General features: G+C 42.5%; 6 protein-coding genes across 12 annotated transcripts; all 6 read right to left on the bottom strand.

Moving 5' to 3' along the window:
• Positions 1-94: 94 nt before the first annotated feature.
• Positions 95-1,311, bottom strand: LOC115764056 (protein BCCIP homolog). The gene is made up of 3 exons (XM_030706903.1): positions 1,111-1,311; positions 920-1,046; positions 95-863 (listed from the first exon to the last, which is right to left on the bottom strand). The coding sequence occupies exons 1-3, from the start codon at positions 1,291-1,293 to the stop codon at positions 220-222; spliced, it is 954 nt and encodes a 317-aa protein (XP_030562763.1). The 5' UTR covers positions 1,294-1,311; the 3' UTR covers positions 95-219.
• Positions 1,312-1,648: 337 nt separating this feature from the next.
• On the bottom strand, positions 1,649-2,289 carry LOC115764057 (protein Abitram). Its single transcript, XM_030706904.1, has one exon. It carries the CDS (start codon positions 2,265-2,267, stop codon positions 1,662-1,664), a length of 606 nt encoding a protein of 201 aa, XP_030562764.1. The 5' UTR covers positions 2,268-2,289; the 3' UTR covers positions 1,649-1,661.
• LOC115764058 (COX assembly mitochondrial protein 2 homolog) lies at positions 2,250-2,753 on the bottom strand. Of its 2 annotated transcripts, XM_030706906.1 has the most exons (3): positions 2,652-2,753; positions 2,500-2,597; positions 2,250-2,435 (listed from the first exon to the last, which is right to left on the bottom strand). In XM_030706906.1, the coding sequence occupies exons 2-3, from the start codon at positions 2,578-2,580 to the stop codon at positions 2,274-2,276; spliced, it is 243 nt and encodes an 80-aa protein (XP_030562766.1). In that variant the 5' UTR covers positions 2,581-2,597; positions 2,652-2,753; the 3' UTR covers positions 2,250-2,273. The 2 variants fall into 2 exon arrangements, with proteins under 2 accessions (XP_030562766.1, XP_030562765.1); XM_030706905.1 differs by having other exon boundaries at positions 2,500-2,752.
• Positions 2,754-3,737: 984 nt separating this feature from the next.
• Positions 3,738-11,101, bottom strand: LOC115764031 (sarcalumenin). 4 transcript variants are annotated; one of them, XM_030706864.1, is made up of 14 exons: positions 11,071-11,101; positions 10,335-10,596; positions 8,468-8,551; positions 7,956-8,027; positions 7,464-7,904; positions 7,325-7,402; positions 7,233-7,271; positions 7,003-7,080; positions 6,906-6,944; positions 6,208-6,842; positions 5,814-6,135; positions 5,497-5,669; positions 4,748-5,203; positions 3,738-4,475 (listed from the first exon to the last, which is right to left on the bottom strand). In XM_030706864.1, exons 2-14 carry the CDS (start codon positions 10,399-10,401, stop codon positions 4,029-4,031), a joined length of 2,931 nt encoding a protein of 976 aa, XP_030562724.1. In that variant the 5' UTR covers positions 10,402-10,596; positions 11,071-11,101; the 3' UTR covers positions 3,738-4,028. The 4 variants fall into 4 exon arrangements, with proteins under 4 accessions (XP_030562724.1, XP_030562723.1, XP_030562725.1 ...); XM_030706863.1 differs by lacking the exon at positions 11,071-11,101 and adding an exon at positions 10,740-11,011; XM_030706865.1 differs by lacking the exons at positions 7,233-7,271; positions 11,071-11,101 and adding an exon at positions 10,740-11,011.
• A 1,285-nt stretch (positions 11,102-12,386) lies between these two features.
• Positions 12,387-16,700, bottom strand: LOC115764123 (endochitinase). The gene is made up of 7 exons (XM_030706993.1): positions 16,682-16,700; positions 14,805-15,426; positions 14,623-14,746; positions 14,072-14,563; positions 13,829-14,002; positions 13,590-13,772; positions 12,387-12,734 (listed from the first exon to the last, which is right to left on the bottom strand). The coding sequence occupies exons 1-7, from the start codon at positions 16,683-16,685 to the stop codon at positions 12,579-12,581; spliced, it is 1,755 nt and encodes a 584-aa protein (XP_030562853.1). The 5' UTR covers positions 16,686-16,700; the 3' UTR covers positions 12,387-12,578.
• An 863-nt stretch (positions 16,701-17,563) lies between these two features.
• LOC115764125 (kininogen-1) lies at positions 17,564-18,541 on the bottom strand. 3 transcript variants are annotated; one of them, XR_004018001.1, is made up of 5 exons: positions 18,505-18,541; positions 18,370-18,416; positions 17,983-18,299; positions 17,711-17,921; positions 17,635-17,655 (listed from the first exon to the last, which is right to left on the bottom strand). XR_004018001.1 is itself a non-coding variant. In XM_030706994.1 (4 exons), exons 1-4 carry the CDS (start codon positions 18,517-18,519, stop codon positions 17,770-17,772), a joined length of 531 nt encoding a protein of 176 aa, XP_030562854.1. In that variant the 5' UTR covers positions 18,520-18,541; the 3' UTR covers positions 17,564-17,769. The 3 variants fall into 3 exon arrangements, 2 of the variants coding, with proteins under 2 accessions (XP_030562854.1, XP_030562855.1); XM_030706994.1 differs by having other exon boundaries at positions 17,564-17,921; XM_030706995.1 differs by lacking the exon at positions 18,505-18,541 and having other exon boundaries at positions 17,564-17,921; positions 18,366-18,416.
• Between the last annotated feature and the right edge of the window lie 2,858 nt (positions 18,542-21,399).

Here is a 21,399-nt window from a genome sequence, read left to right as displayed (position 1 = left end):
AAAGCAAAGGCGAACTCAACAATATTTAAATGTAAAATATATTTGTCTCTCAATTGTGTTTAAACAAATGTTTGCCAAACTAAAAATTGTTATGTTAATTACATTTATTTTTTATTTGCAGTTATAGAAAAATATAATCTAAAAATATGTCAACTTAGTTCGTTTACTGGGCCTACATAAATATATAATATACTATATATTCAATGTGGATTATAAATCCTATTCCCCATTTATAAAGGCCTGTATGTCGTTAATTAGCTGCGGCAGCTGTTTGGCATCCAGCGCCAAGAGTTTTCTGTACGGCTTTAGGACGCCCTTCTTGGCACGCGGGCTCTCATCGGCCAGGCCCGCATCGCATTCGGCATCCACGGTGAACTCAAAACTGAACTTGGAACGCTCGACCAGCAGCTCCTCCTCGGCATTGGTATACTGATCCTCGTCGGAGGTGCTCTTCTTGGCCGCATTCCGATGGAATTTGACCAGCAGCAGCAGCGTATCGAAATTGAATTTCATTTTCTTGGCCTTAGCCGTCTCGATCTCCTGCTGCAGGTTCTGTAACAACGGCACGGATATCTGTGCGGGTATGTTGATGAAGCGCTCGTTGATCAGGAAGCCGACGTGGCTCTGTTCGTTGTCCAGCAGCTCGCACAGCTGCTTGTGCACCTGCTTTGTGGCATGCTTCTCGGCGCGTTCCAGCAGATATTTGCGCAGCTGTTCAATGACGGTCTGCTCCTTTTTGGCCGTTAGATTCAGCACGGAGGTAATGCCAAAGATGGTATCGTCCTCGACCATGTTGTCATCCGTTTCGCTCTCGGGCCCATCGTCCAGGCACTGGCAAATAACGCTGCCCACAAAATTTTGAGCTGTAAGGGATAGATTTTAATAAAGATGTGCATAGGAATTATGGATGAATTGTTACCAATAAGCAATTGGGCCAACTGATTGCAATTGATTTGGGCGCGCGGAAAGAGACGCTGCAGCAGCTGCGAAATGCCCTCCGCGTCGGGATCTATCGGAGCGCGTCCTTCAAACTCCACTTGCAGCTCCTGCGAATGGATGCGAATGGGTTATCTATGTAATTTGTCAAAGCTTTGGACTGACAGCGCCTACCTCCGTGCCCTTGTAGATATCCGTGTACGATTCTTCGCTGTCCTCACTTTTCATATCCTCATCATCGTCTTCTTCTTCTTCATGTTCCCGCTTGCCATTGCTTTCGTTATTTTGAGCTTCTTCGTCGCTGGAGCTGTCGGCTTCCTCATATGTCATTGCTTCTGTTTTCTTGTTCGCTGACATTTTGTATTTTAAAATTTATTTCTGATTTGCAGCAAACGAATTCTGCCGAAAACCAAAAACTCTCAGCTGTTTGTCAACACACGTGTTGGCTTGGCCTTGCCAGATCGTCAGAATATATGCATTTGTTCATTTGAATCGCTGCGTTCACACTGGTTCACTCTTATAAGCTGTTCGCGCGGGGAAAAAAATCATATTGGTATTAGCTGCCTTAAATATAAGCTTTTAGTATTCGCCTGTGAGATAATGTGCTTAAAATCTTGAATCAAGCCACAATTACAATGAGAAAAGTGCATTGACTTATTTGACAGTTTCTTTTTACACTATACAAAACAGCGTCTTATAGATAATTGTGTGTGCATCGCCCGCCGTCATGTTTCGCCCCTTTTCCGCTGCTCCTCGTATTGCTGCTGTGTCAACAAACTGGCCTTGATATCGTCGCAGTTCTCGATCTTGGGCAGCAAGATGGCAAAGTACCCGGCACCCTCTGGCGCCAGCTGCAGCTGCTTGGCGTCCGTCAGCAGCGCCGTGTTGACCTCGACGAGTTTGCCGCGTATGCAGCTGGGTATTTTATAGGTGTTGCCTGCGTCTGTGGTGAGCACGGCCAGCGTTGTGTCCGCCTGCAGTATCATGCCGCCCTTCTTGGCCTTGCCCTTGACCACATTCTGGCTGCGATCGACGCTGCCCACATTGTAGCTGACCGTGGCAATGCCCTCGCCGTAGGCGGGATGCGTGGGCGCCAGGCAAACGAGGCAAATGCGATTGGAGTGATAGAGCACCTGGTAGGCAGCTCCAGCTTTGATATAATAGTAGCGTGTAAAGAAGCGATCCACCATGCTGGGATAGTTCATCATGGCATCATAGCAGTCCGTAATGGGGCTCACCAGCTGCCCACAAATCAGCTGTTCCTCCTGCTGAAAGTAGTACGGCGCAAAGGGATCCTCCTCCGCACTGGAAGCTGCTTCGAGCGTTGCCATATCTTTTTAGTTGGCTTCGCCCTGCTGCAGCCTCTCCTTGTACCTGGCCTGACGTTCACGGGCCTTGGCGCGATTCGCAGCGGAGCGTGCAATACGCTCGGATTTCAGGCACTTGACCACCTGGTCGTCGATCGTGTTGCAAATGCCAATAAACTTGGCAAAGGCGTGCTGCGAGAGGGTGAGGCATTCGGTTAGTACACGGCGCAAAACTGGTTGCAAGCGCTTCACTTACATTTTCGTGACAGGCTTTGAGTTCCTCGATTAATTTATTGCAGGCCGGCGTGTGTAAATGTGATGCCAAATCTGTGTGCATCTTCAACTGCTTTCGGACTAGTGAAACATATGTAAGTCAATTTATTTATTTTTTTTTTTCGTTACTCTTACGCAAAAGTGTTTATCGGACTGTTATCGGTTTGCCGGCGATAATTTGAACGCCGGGCCAGCTGCTTTAATACTAAAATATGCCAAATGCAAACGTTACTCAATAGCCAGCTGTTTTAACAACTGAGTGAAACACACTAAAAAATGCCAAACGAAACAATGCTCAATAGCAATGGTTGCTTGGGTTTTTATTATTTTTGAAAAAGAGTTATTTGGTATTTTTTAAATTTTATTTATCGGACTGTTATCGGCGATAAAAGGAACCCGGGGCCGCCTGCTGATCGAAACACACTAAAAAATGCCAAATGCAAAAAATACTCAATAGCAACGGTTGCTTGGGCTTTTATTATTTCTGAAAAAGAGTTCTTTTGGTATTTTAAGTTTTTGTTTTATTTGATTTATTTGTGTATTTTACCCGCTCTCACAGTTTATTTTATATATGTTGTCAGCTTGTCATATTATATATATGTATATATTGTCAAATTTGACATATTTTATATATCTCACATGCCTTTATATTTATCATTCATGCATAATTAGAAAAAATTGTTTTAACGTCTTCACTGTTTACTTTTTACCAAAAAGTCTTATCAACTACATCATCGAAATAGGGTTGCCTGAAAAATAAACTAACTTGTGTTGGTTGCTCAAAAACCCTGTTCAAAAACACTGCTAAACTCTCAAAAAATTGTGCGCTGTTGTAACAACTAGTTAAAAACTGGGTTGCAAGGGAAATTTTCCAATTTACGTGAATATGGGGTTTTATGTTAGATATCGTCAATAGATCGTATTTAATTTTGCTCTGCCTGTTCGTTAAGTTACCTACGCTCAGCTGATTTAACTCTACTAGAAAGACTCAATGCTATCTCTCTCTGCCAAAATTCACCATATGGTGAATATATGTGTGTGGTTGTGTGTGTGTGGTTTTTACGCTCTCACTTGTGCATTAGTTTCTCTCATAAAGCTCTCAGTTCGGTTATATTATAAGTATTTAAAATAAAATTCCAGCTCAGATGAAAATAAAAGATTGCTATGTTAAATAACAAAAAAATAACACTCTCCAAAACTCTCCAATAAAAAAAATCATCGCTCTCTTTTGTCTTACGCTGTTGTTGTTGTTCTTCTTGTTCGTCAATGCTTTGTGTGTGTGTGCGTCAATGGATGACAAGTACGTTAACAATATATTGCTCTCAATTGTTTTTCTCTCTCGCTCACGCTCGCATTATTTTGTGTGTCTCTCTCTCTCTCTTACGCTCTCACTCTCCATTGCTGATGCAGTTAATTGTCTCTTAGACAGTTACCGTTGCCGATGTCACATTCTCTCTAACTCTCATTAAAACAAACTAAATGGCAGGTTTACTCCTCGACGGAGCCAATACCTCAACTCGTCTTTTTCGGCTCGGCCTGCACGTGGCTCGCCTCCGCCTCTGCCGCCGCCGCCGCCCCGGCCTTTAGCGCCTGTGCCTCAATGCTGGCCAATGCGGCTTCCGACATTTTCTTGTATTTGCCCGCCAATTCGGGCAGCTCGTAGGCAATGGCCAGATCCAGCTTGGTTATGGGACAGCCCCGGAAATAGGTGCATGTCTCCGAGAGCTTCTTGAACTCGTACAGCGGATTTAGACGGAAAAAGTCGCGGTAAACCTCCGGATCGGGCAAGTCGTAGCGCGAGATATTTGTCAGCGTGGACAAACCCTCATAGATATGATAGTTCTGCGGATGATCAATAATATCATCCGAGATGCGCTTCTTGTTGCCAAACAGAGTCTTGTGATTGTAGTAAGTGTTCAAATAGCAGTCCACCATCTTGGCATGATTACGCACGCGCACCTGCAATTAATGAAGCTAGGTAATCTCTCTATATGTGCATAAATGGGTTAGAGCCCTGCAGCGATTAATTTACTTGAATCCAACTCGGATATTCAATCGCTTTAGCCCAAAACCGAACGAGTTCAAACAAGTGATTCATCAAACGAAGTTCGATCTGTGCGAGTCGCAACATGTTCGAACGCAACCGAGTTTGAAGCGAGCTCGAATTAGCTCGAGCTGTATTTTTTGTTCAATTTGTTCTCTCGGTGCAGGGCTCCGCTATGAATACTCACGGCAAACCGACGAGCGCTGGCTATCTTGTGTTCAATACGCTTATCGATCGCAGTGCGCAGATCGCGCAGGAAGGCGCGCTCCTGTGCCAGCAGCAGGCGGGCCGGTGCTCCCTCCTGGTACGGATTCGTCCACAGCGATGTGGTGTACATGAGTGGCGGCTGGGCGGACGACATCAGCGGCGAGATGTTCCAAATGAGTGCGCCCTGTACGCGCAGCAGTTCTTCGGGCTTGACGGTGTCCGCCTTGTTTAGTATGATGCGCGTCTGATACTCGCGCCCCTTCAGCTGATCGAGTATGGCCTCCGTTTCGGGGCCAACATCCAACTTGGCTGGGTCGTAGACCAGAAAGATGATGTCGGCGCGATCGATAAACCACTGGCAGGCATCATTGAAGGGGAAGACGCGCGACACCTGCTTGCGTACCTCGAGTATGCCGGGTATCTCGACGATGTTGACCTGAAAAATTCAAAAATTCATGTGTGTATGTGTGTGTGTGTGTGTGTGTGTGTGTGTTAGCTTTAATTTAGCCATTGTCTTTAGCTATTTTCGACATTTAATAACCAAATACTATAAATTGTGCTCTTGGGCAATTTGCCAGAGCCTGAGCATATCAAAAAACATATTTCCCAATCGACGAGCTGCCCTGCCAAAAGCTATTTGGGCGACAAGTTAATGCACTTGGGCAACAAGTACATGTGCCTGGCCTATATGTTATACATATATATATATATATATTTATATCTGGTTACCTTTTCGAGCAGCTTGTTCTTCAGCTTTAGGCCGCGCAGACGCTCCTCCAGACCCTGACCGAATTTCTGCAGACCCGAAAAGGTATAGTCGGCGGCCAGTTGGGTGCCATCCAAGACCTCCGTCTCATTGCCCCACATCAAAATATTAAAGTAAGCCGGCGAGGGTTCGGCGCCTGAAAAAAAAAACCGAGTTAGAAGTTCACATTTGTATATTCCATGGATATTCCACGCATATTCCACCCATATTCCACGCGTTTTTCACGCATATTTCAAGCATATTCCTTGGATATTCCTTAGGGAATAATCATAATCCTTACCGGTTCTCAGCGAGTTGGGCGTATATTCGTTGTCGGTCAAATAGTTGAGAATGGACGACTTGCCGCCGGACCAGGGACCCATGAACAGTATCAATGGCTTGGAGAAGATCTCCGGATCACTAAAGTGGCGATTGCTCAAGTCTCGATACTTGTACAAGGTCTCCAAAGGCTTGACGGCGTTCTCATAGATCTTCTTGATGTCGCGCAGGATAATCTCGGCCACATTGTCGGTGGCCTTCTCCCGTGCATTGAACTCCTCGTCCAGCAGCAGGAGCTCCGTGATATGCTGCCGGCTGCGACGGTTCTGTGGGATTACGCCTTCCTACAGAGAAGCAGAGAGTTGATTAGATTAGGTTAGGTTACCCATCCACTAAGGTCTGCTTCCAAAACCTACCCAGAGCAGTTCGTCTTCTGGCTTGGTGTCGTCATCGTCTTCATCTGCAGCGATTGCTGTTTCCTCTGCCTGGGGCTCATCCGCTTCTTTGGCTTCCTCGGATGCCGCAGCTTCTGGCTCTTCCTCTACAGGAACCTGTTCCGCGGACACAGCTGGCTCTGGCTCTTCTTCCTTCTCCTCTGCCGGCTCCTCTTCCGCTTCGGGCTCTGCCTCTGCAGCTAGCTCCTCCTCCTTGGAAGCCTCCTCTTCAGCTGGGAACTCCTCAGCAGGACTTGGCGGTGACTCAATCTCTACAACTGGGGCAGCATCAACCTCACGCTTGCTGCGTTTTTTCACCTCCTCCTCCTCCTCGTCATCATCGTCATCGTCGGCGAGCTCATGGCTGTCGTCGTGAACATTGGGAATGCCATCGCCATCCATGTCATTGTCGTGCACATTCAAGATACCATCGCCGTCCATGTCCTCGTCCTTTTCGTTTACCTTGTTGTCGCCATCAATGTCATCGTCCAAGCTATTTGGCACACCATCCCCATCGATATCCATGCTCTGGGGCTCCTCGGAATTGGACAGGCCATCGCCATCGACGTCGTGATCCTCATCGTTGTGAACGCCATCGCCATCTATGTCGCTGTCCTCTGTTCCGGGAGCAATTATATGTTACGTTCGATTATGGGAGATAGTTTTTGGTTTGTTTTTACCATGATTGAGGGTACCATCTCCATCGATATCTTCGTCCTCTGTAAAGGATGTTTATTAAACTAGGAAACTATGCATAAAGGATCGCAGAGGACTTACCATGGTTCACTTTGCCATCGCCATCCAGATCTTCATCCTTGTCATTTGGCAAGCCATCGCCATCCAAGTCGTTGTCCTCTACAATGAGCAACATATTCCGTGTGAGTAAAATGAGCAAGGCATATGTAAGTTACGAATAAAGTTATTATTAAATGAAAGAAATAATTAATTAGGTATTTAGAGTGGGGTAGAGCAGAATGAGTCGAAGAACTGGGGTGCTTAGTCCATACCGTGATTCAAAGTACCATCCCCATCGATATCCTCGTCCTCTGCATAAATAGAACCTTGCATAATTTCGCCTGCTACGTTAGATGATACTCACCGTGATTCACCAATCCATCGCCATCCAAATCCTCGTCTTTCTCGTTTGGCAAACCGTCGCCATCCAAGTCGTTGTCCTCTGCACGCAAAGAGAATGCCATGAAGGGAATAACAGATGTCACATGCGACTAAGGTCTTACCCTGATTCGGTATTCCATCGCCGTCGATGTCGTTGTCCTTCTCATTGGGAATGCCATCGCCGTCGATGTCAGAGTCCTCGTCATTGGGTACGCCATCGCCATCGATGTCGTCGTCCTCATCATTGGGTATGCCATCGCCATCGATGTCATCGTCCTCGTCGTTGGGTATGCCGTCTCCGTCGATGTCATCGTCCTTCTCATTGGGAATGCCATCGCCATCGATGTCATCGTCCTCATCATTGGGTATGCCATCGCCATCGATGTCGTCATCATCCTCATTGAGTATGCCATCGCCATCGATGTCGTCATCCTTGTCATTGGGTATGCCATCGCCGTCGATATCATCGTCCTCATCATTCGGTATGCCATCGCCGTCTATGTCGTCGTCCTGATCATCTGGTATGCCATCGCCGTCAAGGTCGTTGACGCCTTTCGCGTCCTCTGTGGAATCCACATCAGTAATTTCAACAGTTTCTTTCTCATCAAGCCCACCATCATCATCGTCATCATCATCCCTACTAGGCTGATCGGATTGCAGTTCTCCGGAACCATCTCTGACACCATCTGGACGGAAAATCATATGCTATAGAGGCTAATCGTTTCTCGGTTCGGTTCAAGTTCTTTGCTTTATAATTAATCAAATATCAAATATCCAACCATTTACTGGCCGTAGAAATCCCAAAACTCCCCTTACTAACTCCACGTTCATTATTTGAAAATGATTTTTGAAAATTAGCTCGAATAAGTGAAATCGAATTAGAAACCTCCGGATAGCACACTTTAGTCTCAGGGTTTTCAAGTTTGAAGCCAAAAAAGAAACCTTTGGGTATAAAACACGTGTCTAATGCATTTTTCGAAAGGTCTTTGAAAATAATTTAGAAGCCGAGTGGAAGCTAAAGACAAAAGTTGCATACAACGGGCATTCCGCCGATTTTCCACACTTGCAAGTGGAATCTACCAAAACGGAATAATCTCTAGAATAGGTTTTGCTAGGCGTAACTTACCTGTTTTCAGTTCATGTATAGCCTTTTCAATGTAGGGTCGACATTCTGATTCGCTCGGTCCGACATCCGCATTGGCAAACCCAACTGCAAAAGAAATTTGAAGCAAGTAGGAATTAAATATGAAGATCGGTTACAGGCTTTAACCAAGATCTATGACAAGAATAGAGTTTAATAAATTGTATTATATTTTAAGATCATGTTCGAGTTGAAAGGAAGGAAGGAAGGAAGGTTAAGTCAAATGGACTTTAATTGAGATCAAGTTTAGTGTAGGAAGAATTTTCATGGAATTTCATATAGTATGTCTTATGTAGGATGTTTCCTATAGGGTAAGACATCCTGTAGGATGTTTCAGGAAGTACAAAGGAAATTTATATAAAATTATATTATTATTGTATATTTTCGATCTAGACGATCTTTTTCAAATTATGCCCTATCTTTTAGTCTCACAAGGTTAGTTTTTTCTGGATTGAAGTCAAAGATATTCCATCTGGATTTTTGGCTAACTTTTGTAGGTTCTTCTCTGAATCGGACTTAATTTATAACGTACTTGGCGTTTTCTGGCCGCCTCCGTGTTTGATGTCAGCGCCGAGGTTATTTTATCTTTTCAAACTTGACATTATTTATGGTACACACACACATACGCACGCACACTGTAAAATATGTTCGGCAAATTATGAATTTTATTTTTAAAAGCCAAAAACTCAAACACATTTCGCTAGTCGCTGGTCGCTTTTCAGCAAATCTGAATGGGTATTCTAATTTTTGTTGGCCACTCGCCCACCATATCTTGACTTTTCCATGCTCAGTTCGGGCAGTTTGTGACGTGGGCGCATATATACTATATAGGTAGGTCTATAGGGTCCGATTTGGCAGTGAGAGTGTTGCGTCCATTTCTCTATCAAACTAAGGTCGAGCTGTTTTGAGTGACAGCTGCTTTTAAGGTCGTTGCTAATTACTTGCTCATGGAAAGCTTGCTACATGGAAGCGATGCAAAGTGCTGCCCATTTTTATCAAAGTACGTTTTTTTTGCAGCTGTCAGCGGATAATTTGCCCTGATTTATTTGCGCATAGTGTTAGGCGTATTTCTATACAAATATAGCAAACTATTTGAGATATTTGCCATGCCAGAATTATTTATACAAATCCGTCCGATGGCTGCTTGCATATTGTGTTTATGTTGCCTGCAACCTATCCCCACGTACTTATATATATATATATATATATGTATTATATAGATCATGTCTATTTTTTTTTTGTTTTTTTCTTCTCTTTTTGCAAAGCAAACAAAAGTACGGGCTGGCTCGGCTCGGCTCGGCCATATAGACACAGATACTTGCTCAATACATAAAATAACTTAAAAATTCTAAATATAAAAATATTACAAACGATGACAACGAGGCAAGACCGAACGTTTGCCGCGTTTCGGCTAACAAAAATTGAAAAAAAAGAAAAAATAAAATAAAATAACACAAGTGAAAGAAGAAGAAAGTGAAATGTGCCTGTATTAGTGCGATCTGCAGCTGTGTGTGTATTTTCCAACGAGTCTAGGCCAAAATTTGAATGCTCAAAAGTGTCGTCTCTGACGTTTGCACAAACACACACAAGCACAAGCACACACAAGCACAAGCACACGCACACAAGCACAAGCACGCACACAAGCACACACACACACACACACACAGCTCAGGCAAATATTTTTAAATATACATATTACATACATATTTAATTTTCAACTCATCTCTCTCACTCTCTCTTGCTCTCTCGCTCTCTCTTTTTTGAAAATTGCATAATGGCCGCTGCGAAATAGTGGGACTTGTGTGCGCAAGAAAATACCGTTATTATTGCTTATATAATCGTGGAAACTCACCATTGTTGGTAACGGCGATTAACGTAAGTCCCAGCAGGAACCAAATTGTTAGCCGCCCCATAATCATAAAATCAACAAATTATCCTTGAGTTTTCCCAGTTTGATTAGCACTGTAGCCACGTCATAAATTCCTCCTTTATTTGGCTTTCGTATTTATCCCGTTATTATTATTGATAATTCGGAAAAATGTATTCAAAAAAATCACTTATGCTCGTATTTATCGCATATATATAACCACAATATATGCGCTCGTTTAAATGCACTGCGTGAAAGGGTAGAAATTATGTATGCTATAGATTATTTCTCTGCGTGTATAGATCATATATATATATGTGTGTGTATATTAACGGTATACTATGTACTATTTATGTGTGTTTTTTTAAATATAACTAATTGGGCTCGTACAAATGTTGTCACACTTAAGAATCTTTTGCACTTGTTCGTTTTTCTTTTTTTTCACAATTTTTTTTTTTTTTTTTTTTTAATTTTTTGTTTTTTTTTCTCGCGTTAGCTAGCCGCTCGCAAAGTTTAACGGACAATCGTCGGCTGGGTAATCCTTAGTGTCCCTTTCGACGATTGTCAGCTAAATAATTTGCTTATTTGTGGCCCGTCGTCTGTGCACGGCGTGTGCGATTCGTTTTTTGAGACGACGTTCGGCACAAGTTTTAGCTATATCTATTTTCTGGCATTTGTAAAAAGCAGGCAAGTTTAGAAATATAATGGTGATATTGCGTACACGAGTATACGAGACGATCTCTCCCGGTCCAAAACCAATTCGTAACTCAACATGCATATACCATGAATTTACCTTGTGACCGCGAAAATTATTTCATTTTGATATTTTTGTAGCGCAAATTTTGTCAAAAGCACAATCTATCTCTTTAGCAGGCGCTCAGAGAGAGAGAGAGAGAGCGTTGGGGAAATTTGTCGGAGTAAACTGTAACAACAAATAGGGCAATTTTTAAGTGAAGGAAAATTGCTAGTGGGGAAATTTAAGAAAAGGACCCGAAACAGTTCCAGCTGTGAATAGGACAATTTTCCAGTGAAGGGAAATTGTTAGTGGGGAAATTTAAGCATAAGAACTGAAACAGTTCCAGCTGTGACTAGGGCAATTTTCAAGTGAAGGGAAATAGTTAGTAGGCAAATTTAAGCAAAGGACTTGAATCAGTTCCAGGTGTGACTACGGTAATTTTCAAGTGAAGGGAAATTTTAAGTCGGGATATTTAAGCAAAGGACCTGAAAAAGTTCCAGCTGTGACTAGGGCAATTTTTAAGTGAAGGGAAAATGCTAGTAGGGAAATTTAAGCAAAGGAACTGAAACAGTTCCAGTTATTATGTGACTTTTGAGCTAGTTCCTTAAATCATTTTACGCTCTTTAAATGTATATTTATAGAATCTTTAGTTTTCTCTGTGCTAAGGACACACTTCCAAAGTATCTAAATTTTGGAATAGTGTTTAATTATAGCCAGAGATTTGCTCATTCGAAAAAATACTCAGAGCAGCTAGCTCAAGAGCAGAAATAAATAGAAAAAACTATATAAAAGAAATATATGTGTGCAAAGGGAAATCTGGCACATTCACCCATAAAAATCTCGAGTACTATTCGTTATTCAGAGCTCGGCGATTATTTTTCTTGTCACAAATGATTAAATATAATGCAATTTGTCTGTCTCTCTCTCTCTCCCTCTCTCACCCTCTCTCTCCCCCTCTTTCAGCGTGGGAATTCAGTTGTAAAATATGAAAATATAATTTCTCATAGCATTTATCACCGTTCATTAATATGCTTGATTGCACAAACAGCTGTTGGATGTGGGCTTTTATTCCAAGGTTCGATACAGACTCTTAAGTTTATATTTTTATCGAACGGTTAATTATATAATCCGATGCAGGTGCTTAATATTACGATATTACCTTTAGGTATTACTTAAAACAAAATATATTCTTTTTTTTTGGTTTTTTCCAATCTCCAAATGTGTTTCATTTTAAGATTCTAAAATATATTTCTTTCCGGCTCATTTAAAGCACATTTTATGTTGTCTTTCAATTTTTATTGCTTTCGTCTGGGCAAAAGTAATATAATTGTCTTTCTTTAAATGTGATTTATATATATTATCATATAATAAATACTTGAAGCCTAAGAACTACCACTCGCTCTCGCTGAGCGCTTAAAATAGTTACCTTAACTAACAAATCAAATGGCTTTTATATAGTTTATATAGTTTATAGAAATGCTGCAAATTCCGATCTAGCGGGTCTCGTTTCCATTATCCTTGTTCTTTATGCGGGTGCAATAGTACCGATCGCTGTTCTCAATCCAATCGCAAACGTTGAGCACAGTGTGAAAAGCCGTGCCCTCCTTGCACTCGAACTCCACGGGCTTGCCGTGCACGCAGCGGAAGTACTGGAAGGAAAAGTTAATAGTTGGGAAATTTTATGGAACATTTTGGCTGATCTCTAGCAAAGCTGCAAGCCGATTTCGATATACTAATTTCATTATACTAACGACATACCGTTTTTGTTTTTTAGCTAGATAAAACAAATTTTGTATATAGACTCACGTATAGCACACATAAGACACATGAATACATTTACATTCTTCCCTTCTTTTCCAATATTGAAAAAGAGGGAAATTTTTTTAGCTTTCGATGTTGGAAAAAGGAGAAATTTTCTGCCCTTCTCTACAATATTGAAAAAGAGGAAAATTTTCATTCCCTTCTTTCAGTGTTGAAAAAAGGGAAATTTTCTTCCCTTCTTTTCCAATATTAAAAAAGAGGGAAATTTTATTCCCTTCTTTCAGTGTTGAAAAAAAAAGAAAAATGTTCTTCCTTTATTTCCAAAGTTGAAAAAAAGGGAAATTTTCTTCCCTTTCGATGTTGGAAAAAGGAAAATTTGTTTCCCTTCTTTCCAATGTTGAAAAAGACAGAAATTTTTGGAGACATAGTACTGGCCTTTGGTATTTGCACAGATTTGGATGTCATATTGATGCCCCGCAAATTTTCGTAACGATCGGACTACACTTACCGAAGAGAATTCAGGGAGAATTTTCAATGATGGGGAAGTAAGGAATTCTTCCATTCTTCACGCACAGCATCTGCAGAATGTGCTCAGCTTATGTGTGTGTGTGTGTGTGTGTGTTTTATCTTGTGCATGTATGCGTAGAAGAAAGCTAGTTTGTTCGTAAGTCAGGGTATTACCTAGTCGGCATTGCCCGACTCTCTCTTTCTTTTGGTCTTGCAGCCCTCGTTTCGTTGTTTACCTTTCTGCAGTTGGGATGCGGCACAAAGTCGCGATTGGTGCAATCAATTTCGCTGGGATCAAACTCAATCCCAGTCGTGGCATTCTCCTCGGGATCTACAATCGGTTCGGGCTCCTCGGTTAACTCGGGCGCTTCAGTCGTGGTTGTGGTCGTTGTTGTGGTTGTCTTGGGCTTCTTGGGTTTCTACAAAACGAAAATATTAAACGTAATTTGAAGAGATCTTTTCCAGAGGGAGGCACCTTTGTGGTGGGTTTCTCGGTGGTGCTGGGCACAGCTGGAGCTGGCGCTGACGTGGGGCGAACTCCCGTTGAGGTGGGTTTTGGCTTCGGTTTACGAGTCGTCGTCGTGGGCTGCACATTGCTGACCGCCTCATCGGAATTGGGTGAAGTCGAGGGTGGCTTGGCCCACTCGGGCTGCAGGGCGGGAGAGAATCCACATTAGACACACACCCGATCCTTCGGCTGGGCCTGGCCCACACTTACCCGCGGCGTTGTCTCGCGCGTCGGCTCCGGCACTCGATAGCCCCTCATGTTGTTGTAGAGTATCTGCATGAGGGCGTTCTTGGGGCCGCACAGGCCATGGAAGTCGTCCATGTCAATGGCCCAGGTCATGGCGCCAGCATAGCCCTTGGCCCTGATGAAGTCCATTTTGATCTGGACCGAGGCCTCGTTCTCATAGCCCACCCACTGTGTATCCTTGTAGGTATAGGGCACCATGCCCGCCTCATCCCACTCGACGGTCCAGCCCTTCGACTTGTCCATCACCTCGGTGCAAATCTCATAGTAGGCCAGAAAACCGCTAGCATTCGTATACGGCCCGGGCGCACCGCCGCCCGCCTCCTTGTTGATGTACGTGCCCATGTTGTAGTTCTTGTTCGAGTTACTCAGCGTGAAGGTGCGTCCGTAGAACGGGATGCCCACCACCAGCTTATTAGCCGGACAGCCCATCTCCTCCCACAAGGCCAGGCCGTCGTGCTTGAATAGTTGGGAGGATTTAGCTGGAGCAGGAGCTGTGGATAGCTCGGATCACTTACCACATTGAGTCTCTCGTAGGCGTATTGATCGTGCTTGCGCTTGTAGAGCGGACTGTGGACGTCCGCGAAGCCTGCCCAGTTGCCGCGGAGGTCATAGGTCATGGCGTGAATGGCATCCAGGAGTCTAAGAGAAGTGGAGTTAATTAGTCGGCAGCTCAGCTCGCTAGGAGGCAGCTACTCACTCGCACAGCTCGGGCACGTGATAGCCCTCCTGGAGCCGGAACTTGGCCACGGGCACGGCCATCGTGATCTCCCAGCCTCGGCCCTCGCGATCGAAGGCGCGTCGCAGCTCCTGCACGAAGTAGAGGAACTTGTCCTTGTCGCTAAAGCTGCCGCCGCGATCTGTGGCGCCCGGGTACTCCCAGTCCAGATCGAAGCCATCGAAGTCGTACTCCCGCATGAACTGCACCACGCTGCGGATGAAGCTCTGCCGGCGCTCGCGCACCGCCGACATTTTCGAGTACTTTGCGCCGCCCTCCGCCCAGCCGCCGACGGCTATCTGCAGCTTCAGCTTGGGATGCGTTTGTCGCAGCTGCGTAAACTTGCGAAAGCCCTCCTGATCGACGTCCAGCTCCGGGTCGATGACCAGCACATCCCAGCTCTTCTCGTCCACGCCTATAAAGGAGTACACCAGATGCGTGCACAGATCTCCGGGCACATCCTCCAGTCCATAGCGTCCAATGCCCGGCCTGTAGACGGCCCAGTTGCTGAAGTAGCACACAATGCGCGCCGGCTGATCCTTGCCCAGGATCAGGCTGGGCACGCCCAGCAGCAGGAGTACCAGCAGCATGGTATGATGATGCGCTGGGTGCACAAAAAAAACAAAAGAAATGGATTTAAAGAGGGTTTATTTTTATTTTTAGCAGAACCTGGAAGAAATTCTTTCATATTATTTGGCTATAAAATAATTATAATTCATTTGTGTTTACTTTGATCAACTGTTCAGATAAAAAACAAGTAAGAGGTTCTAGTCGGGAGCTCCCGACTAGGGAATACCCTGAACCCTCTTCTTCCAACATCAAATGCATATATAGATTCTATTTTAGAAGCTATATGTCAAGTTTGGTGACTCTAGCTCTTATTATTTACCAAAATTGCCTAAAAAACAGGATATCGATATCGATATCGATTATCGGAAACAAACTCGATCTGCGCGGGAACTAGGAGCACCTACACCTACATTTCATGTCTCTAGCTCTTATAGGTTCTGAGATCCTTGCGTTCATACATACGGACGGGCGGACAGACGGACGGACAGACAGACGGACATGGATAGATCGACTCGGCCGATATTGGTGCTGATCAAGAATATATATACTTTATGGGGTCGGAGAAGCTTCCTTCTGCCTGTTACATACATTTGGATTTTGCACAAATACAATATACACTTATACCCATTTTTAATGGGTATGACCAATATAATATGGCTGTGCCTGGAACGACTAAGCTCATCATACATTCCGTATCCATAGGGGACAAAAGAAAACTGATCAATATAGTCAATTCTTATAGTATTCCTGTTAAGTGTAAAGTATTTATATATTCTGAATTTCATTAGTTGAAAACCTTATCAGTTTCTGACTGGATCGACTTAGCTTATCCTCCATTCCATTCGGAATACATAACTTTTTTTCAGGTGTATATAGGAGACAAAGGAAAACTGATCAATCAGGCAGATCCAGTAAGGTATCTACATTTTCTGCATTTCATTAGCTTAAGCCTTATCATTTTTTTTTCGCATAAGTCTGGAAGTTCCAACGACTTTAAGCCGATTCCCCGAAAGGTAGTTGCGATGTTGCGACTTGTTTTTCAAGATCCACGCGAGCTGCATGCATAAATCAAAATCAAAATAAAAACTTTGGATGCACTCGTGCCTGGTTATTATTTATATCTATATATCTATATGTATATGTATATTCCTTCTTTTCTTTTGGGCGTGCTAAGGTCGTGTGTCCATAATGCGTTGAACCAAACGAGTTCATTCACCGATATATTTATTTTTTTATATTTTTTTTTTTTATATTCGCGGCACTCACTTAATATGCAGGGCGAGGCTTACCCATTTCTTAATGCTATAAACTATACGAATTGGAACCGGGATCTCCGACAAGTTGATGCGACGCCCGTTTGGCGTCAAATGACAGTCGTAGTCGGGGCGAGCGCCGCTTTTATAGTTGGGAGATGGGGGTCCGGTTCTTCGGGTGCGCCTCTTTGTTCCTGGCCAAAGTGCGTGCGATGCAAAGATTCTTTCTTCGTGTTGTTCTTCTTGTTTTGGTTTTGGGCTCGGGCTCGGGTTTGGGTTACGACTGTGCTCAATTCCAGATCTCGCGACTTTCTTTCTGCTTGTTTTTGTTTTCATTTTGTTTTATTCTGTTTTGTTTTGTCTGTCACTAGAGTCGTGTTTGTTTATGTTCTAGAATAAGCAAATGGATAAACCCGTTTCGGATAACACTTCCGCTGCCCATCCTGCCATTAAAGTGCGTAAGGCAAACGGCAGGCAAAAAGAAAGGAGTTCGTTGGCCTCGCCTAATGCACAGATAAGCCGGCTGGAATGGGGCTTACTTCTATGCACTATATACACTCAGAGAAAATGGGAAGAAGAATCTTTTGCTTTAATCAAATGTATATGCTTGTTTTGTATATATATTAAAATAAAGCTGGGCAACAGCAGACTTTGCGATCTACTCTAGAATTGTTGACTACTCGCAGCTTTAACTGGTTGCGAATTGTAAGCTGCAAGCTGGCATTTAATTTGTATTTAATACTATTACTACGCCTTCCAGTTTGAGATCTACAGCGGAATTGTCTTACCCTTCGCGCAGCTTGAACTGTTTGAGAATTGCAAGCTACTAAAAATGTATTTACTTTATTTGTTTATATTTATTATTCTAATGGTTCATTCTTATTATTATTACGACCTGCCAGAACTTTTATATCTTTTATATCGAGCATTATTACTGAAGAATTTCGCTCGTTTAATTAAAAATCTATATTTTGAATAATATCCATATCAGTATCAATCTGGGTTTTAGGCTAAATAGAATAATAAAATAGGATCAAAAATAATTGTATTCTATTCGAGTCATACATCACTTCTTTTTTCTCCAAGTGCATACATTAACTTTAGGCTTAAGACTAGGCAGTTATCTAAAGACCACTGCGTATATCAATGGCCAAAGTGGGATCCTCAGTGGTGGTGCTGGGCGTGGTGCTTGGAGTGGTGCTGGGCGTGGTGCTGGGCGTGGTGCTGGGAGACGCTTCGCTGCTCGGGCTGGGCTCAGTGGAAGCCTGTTGGTTATCTGCAAGACACACAATCCAGTTAATATATGGCAAATTTCATGCCCAAACACTTGAAGCTACCTTTGAAAGGCGCCAATGGAGTCTTATAGGGCGGTCCGGGCTGTTGATAGCCATTGCCGGGTGGAGCAAAGCCAAAACCAAATGGCATCGGATAGGGCGCAAAACCAAAGCCAAAACCTGGCACATGCCCATACCCGTGCCCATACCCGTGCCCATAGCCATGTCCATATCCATGCCCGTGTCCATGGCCAGGCCAATGGTCGGGTGCAGCGCGATGCCTGCTGCGCCGGCCGCAGAGCAAAGGCTCAGCCGAATAATCCCGGTCATGACGAGGCTGGCGCCTCAGGGCTGGCAATAAATCCTGGCTGATATAAACGCTGCAGGTGGAGAAAGAGCACACATTCAGCCTGGCACAGCCATATGGCTTAGAGCAAGACCCATACATACGCATTCTCCACGGCGGGCAGCAGGCTCCACAGGGCCAAGAGCGTCAACTGTGCGGAAGATAAATGTGTGCATGGAGATTGGGATTCGGGAAATGTTTGCCTCGACTATATGAAAAGATGCAAATGCAGAACTTACGAATGTGACTGACATTATCTGAACTGAACTTCACACCTGAACGCACACCTGTGAACTGAAGTTGAGGCTAGGCATCGCGACTCACTTAATTCCGCACAATTATTGCCCGTGGCTTGGGTTTTTTATATTTTATATTTTATATACTTATATATCAATCCGAGTCGCGTACACTCAGAGTTTTGAGCGGTTTTTATGCGCATCATCAACAACAACAACAACTGTGGACTTAAGCCAATCAGGTTTAATCTTGTTTCAGGTTTTTTTTTCGACTTCTACGTATTGTAATTCTGTTAGTATATACCCTATAATAAGCTGTAAACGTATGACAATTAGCCGAGAGCAAAGCGCGCGCTGACGTCGCGTTTTGGTCCACTCTAATTGCTGGCTATTAACGCGAACAATTTGTCTCTTATATTTGTAGCCTATAAATATTAATCTCTTCTCGATTTTTTAATTTATAATTTGTCAATTGTTGCTCCCTATAAACATACCCTATAATAAGCTTTTAACGTATGACGTCGCTTCTACTGGTCCACTCTAATTGCTGCCTCTATAATTATAAATCTCTTCTCGATTTCCTAATTTATAAAGGCCATTTTATAATTTGTTCGCATTTGTCGATTTCTGCTCCATGGTCACGATTATGCTAATCGGATGTAAGAATTTGATAAGACATTTCTTTGTGTTGCTTTTTTTAGAAAGTTATCGCATGCTCTACATTTCACATACAGCTCAACCTGCCACTCCCCCCGCCGCCTGACACGCCACCTGTCGGCCAATTTGCCCATACGCCCACACACTCAACTCTTGTGTGTGTGTGAGCGCGTGTGGCGACTGTTTGTCATGCCGAAAGTGCTGTGCGCGTTATGTGCTTCACAGTCTGCTCTGGTTTTATACCCTGTAAGCATTAGCTGATAATAAAGGGCAAACCTGTTTCAAGAGAGTGTATGTAACAGGTAACATACAGAGGTTATATACTATACAAGAAAGCTAACTACTTCTGTTGGAATTATTCGAGAATTCTTTTCAACATGACTAACTGCTGATAATGGCAGCGAGAAGATATTTAGCCTTACCAGCAAATACTTGAAAAAGGAGAAGCTGATCACAGCAAGGGCTAGGAAGCCACGCCAAGGCTTGATAAGCTACTGACTAAAGCAGCAAGGTTTTCATGTAATTTATGCTAATTTTTTTTTTAGGTAGTGGAAACAGAACGTGAAAAGGAACATATATTTGTCTGCACGTGTTATCCATGTGCACATTTATATATTGTTTATTTTTGCGTGACTTCAGATATATATAAAGGGTATTTTATAGTCGATCACTGCTGTCACATGTGCTGCAAATAAGTTCCCTTTCTGTGTATTTTCTTTAAAAAAAAAAAACAATTAAATTTTGGTTCGATGTGCATGCAGGGTGTCCCATAGCTGGTCATCCTTCTTTAATTGGTACTTTAGATATTTACAGGGTATTTACTTCCTATTTATTTGCAATTTTGGCTGCAGAAAACCCCTCTTCATATATATTTACTTAATGCATACAATCAAGTTTTAGGTTACGTTCGATCTGCATGCAGGGTATCCCATAGTGTGCAACATTCTTTTGCTGCTCTATGGGCTTGTCACTGTCTTGTTGTTGGCCAGCCTTTTGTGCGTTTCATTGTGATTCATGCCGGGGGCCACGTTTGTCATCGCGCGTCTCTATTTTTAATAGAGTCCCACATTGATCTTGAATTGCGCTGGCAATTGTCGCCAGATACGCACAAAGTAACCGCTGCCCAGTTACTCTTCCTGTTCCGCAACCTTGGGCTGTAATCGTGAGCGATAAGTGAATGAATTAAATTAACTGGGGGGGATTTGAATTTTCAACTATATTCTTTATTGATAACATTTATCTCGTCTTTTCGCAGTTGTTTTCAGTTTGCAAACAATATTTTATATTATATATATGTATGTGTATATGTATATGTATATGTATTTATGCAATAAATACGTTTTGCAATAATTGTAATTGTTTTTTTGTGAAATACGCGTTGAATTCCTAGTCGAATATAAGCCAGAACTAGCATATCGAATTGACTTGGCTTGAACTAAGGTTAAAAGGAATTTTTGTAAGCAACATTTACACATATGTTTACATATAGCACCGCGAAATGTACAAATTATTTGTTGTTTGTTTATGCTTGAATAATATTTTAATAATATTCATATAATCATAATTAATTATTGCAAAATATGTTGCAAGAATATCAAGAGCTTGGCGCAAATGAAAGAAACTTAAAATATACTTAGCATTAAATAAAACTTAAAACTTGTAACAATTTAAATTTAAAAACTTGCGATCAACTTAAAATCAATTTTTGTACAATTTGCTTGTTATTTTTATTCATTTTATATTTATATATATAATATATATGTGTATATATTTAACAGTTTATCGTTGTGTGTGTTTACTATATGCATATATTTTAATATATTTATTTTATATATTTAGTGTGATATTTTTTCTTTTTTTTTTTAATAACTTTAAAAGTTATACAGACAGACATTAACATTGAATTGCATTGACTTTAATATATCATTGACTTTCTTGTGTTTTAAATACATTCAATATTTTTATTTTTATTTACTTTTTTAAATGCTTAACTTCTTCTTAGCTTGCTCCGTTTAATTGCCTGGCTAATTGACCTACATTTAAATAATTGTTTATATATTTATTTTATTTAATTTATTCACTTTTATCATTGCTGCAATGCTAGTGCATGAGTAAATATATCCTGAACCCATTGAACCAATTTAGGAAGGGAACAGGCAGAGGCAGGCTACTCTGAGCCCTTAGGGTATATGTGCTCTGAAACAGGAGGATAAGCTGAGTCTGTGAAGACGTTCATCTCAG

The sequence above is a fragment of the Drosophila novamexicana genome, unplaced genomic scaffold, assembly GCF_003285875.2.
Source record: "Drosophila novamexicana strain 15010-1031.04,08,12 unplaced genomic scaffold, DnovRS2.1 tig00000817-arrow-arrow-pilon, whole genome shotgun sequence".
Taxonomy (NCBI): domain Eukaryota; kingdom Metazoa; phylum Arthropoda; class Insecta; order Diptera; family Drosophilidae; genus Drosophila; species Drosophila novamexicana.
The sequence above is the reverse complement of the archived record's forward strand: the minus strand, read 5'-3'. Positions and strand labels throughout refer to the sequence as shown.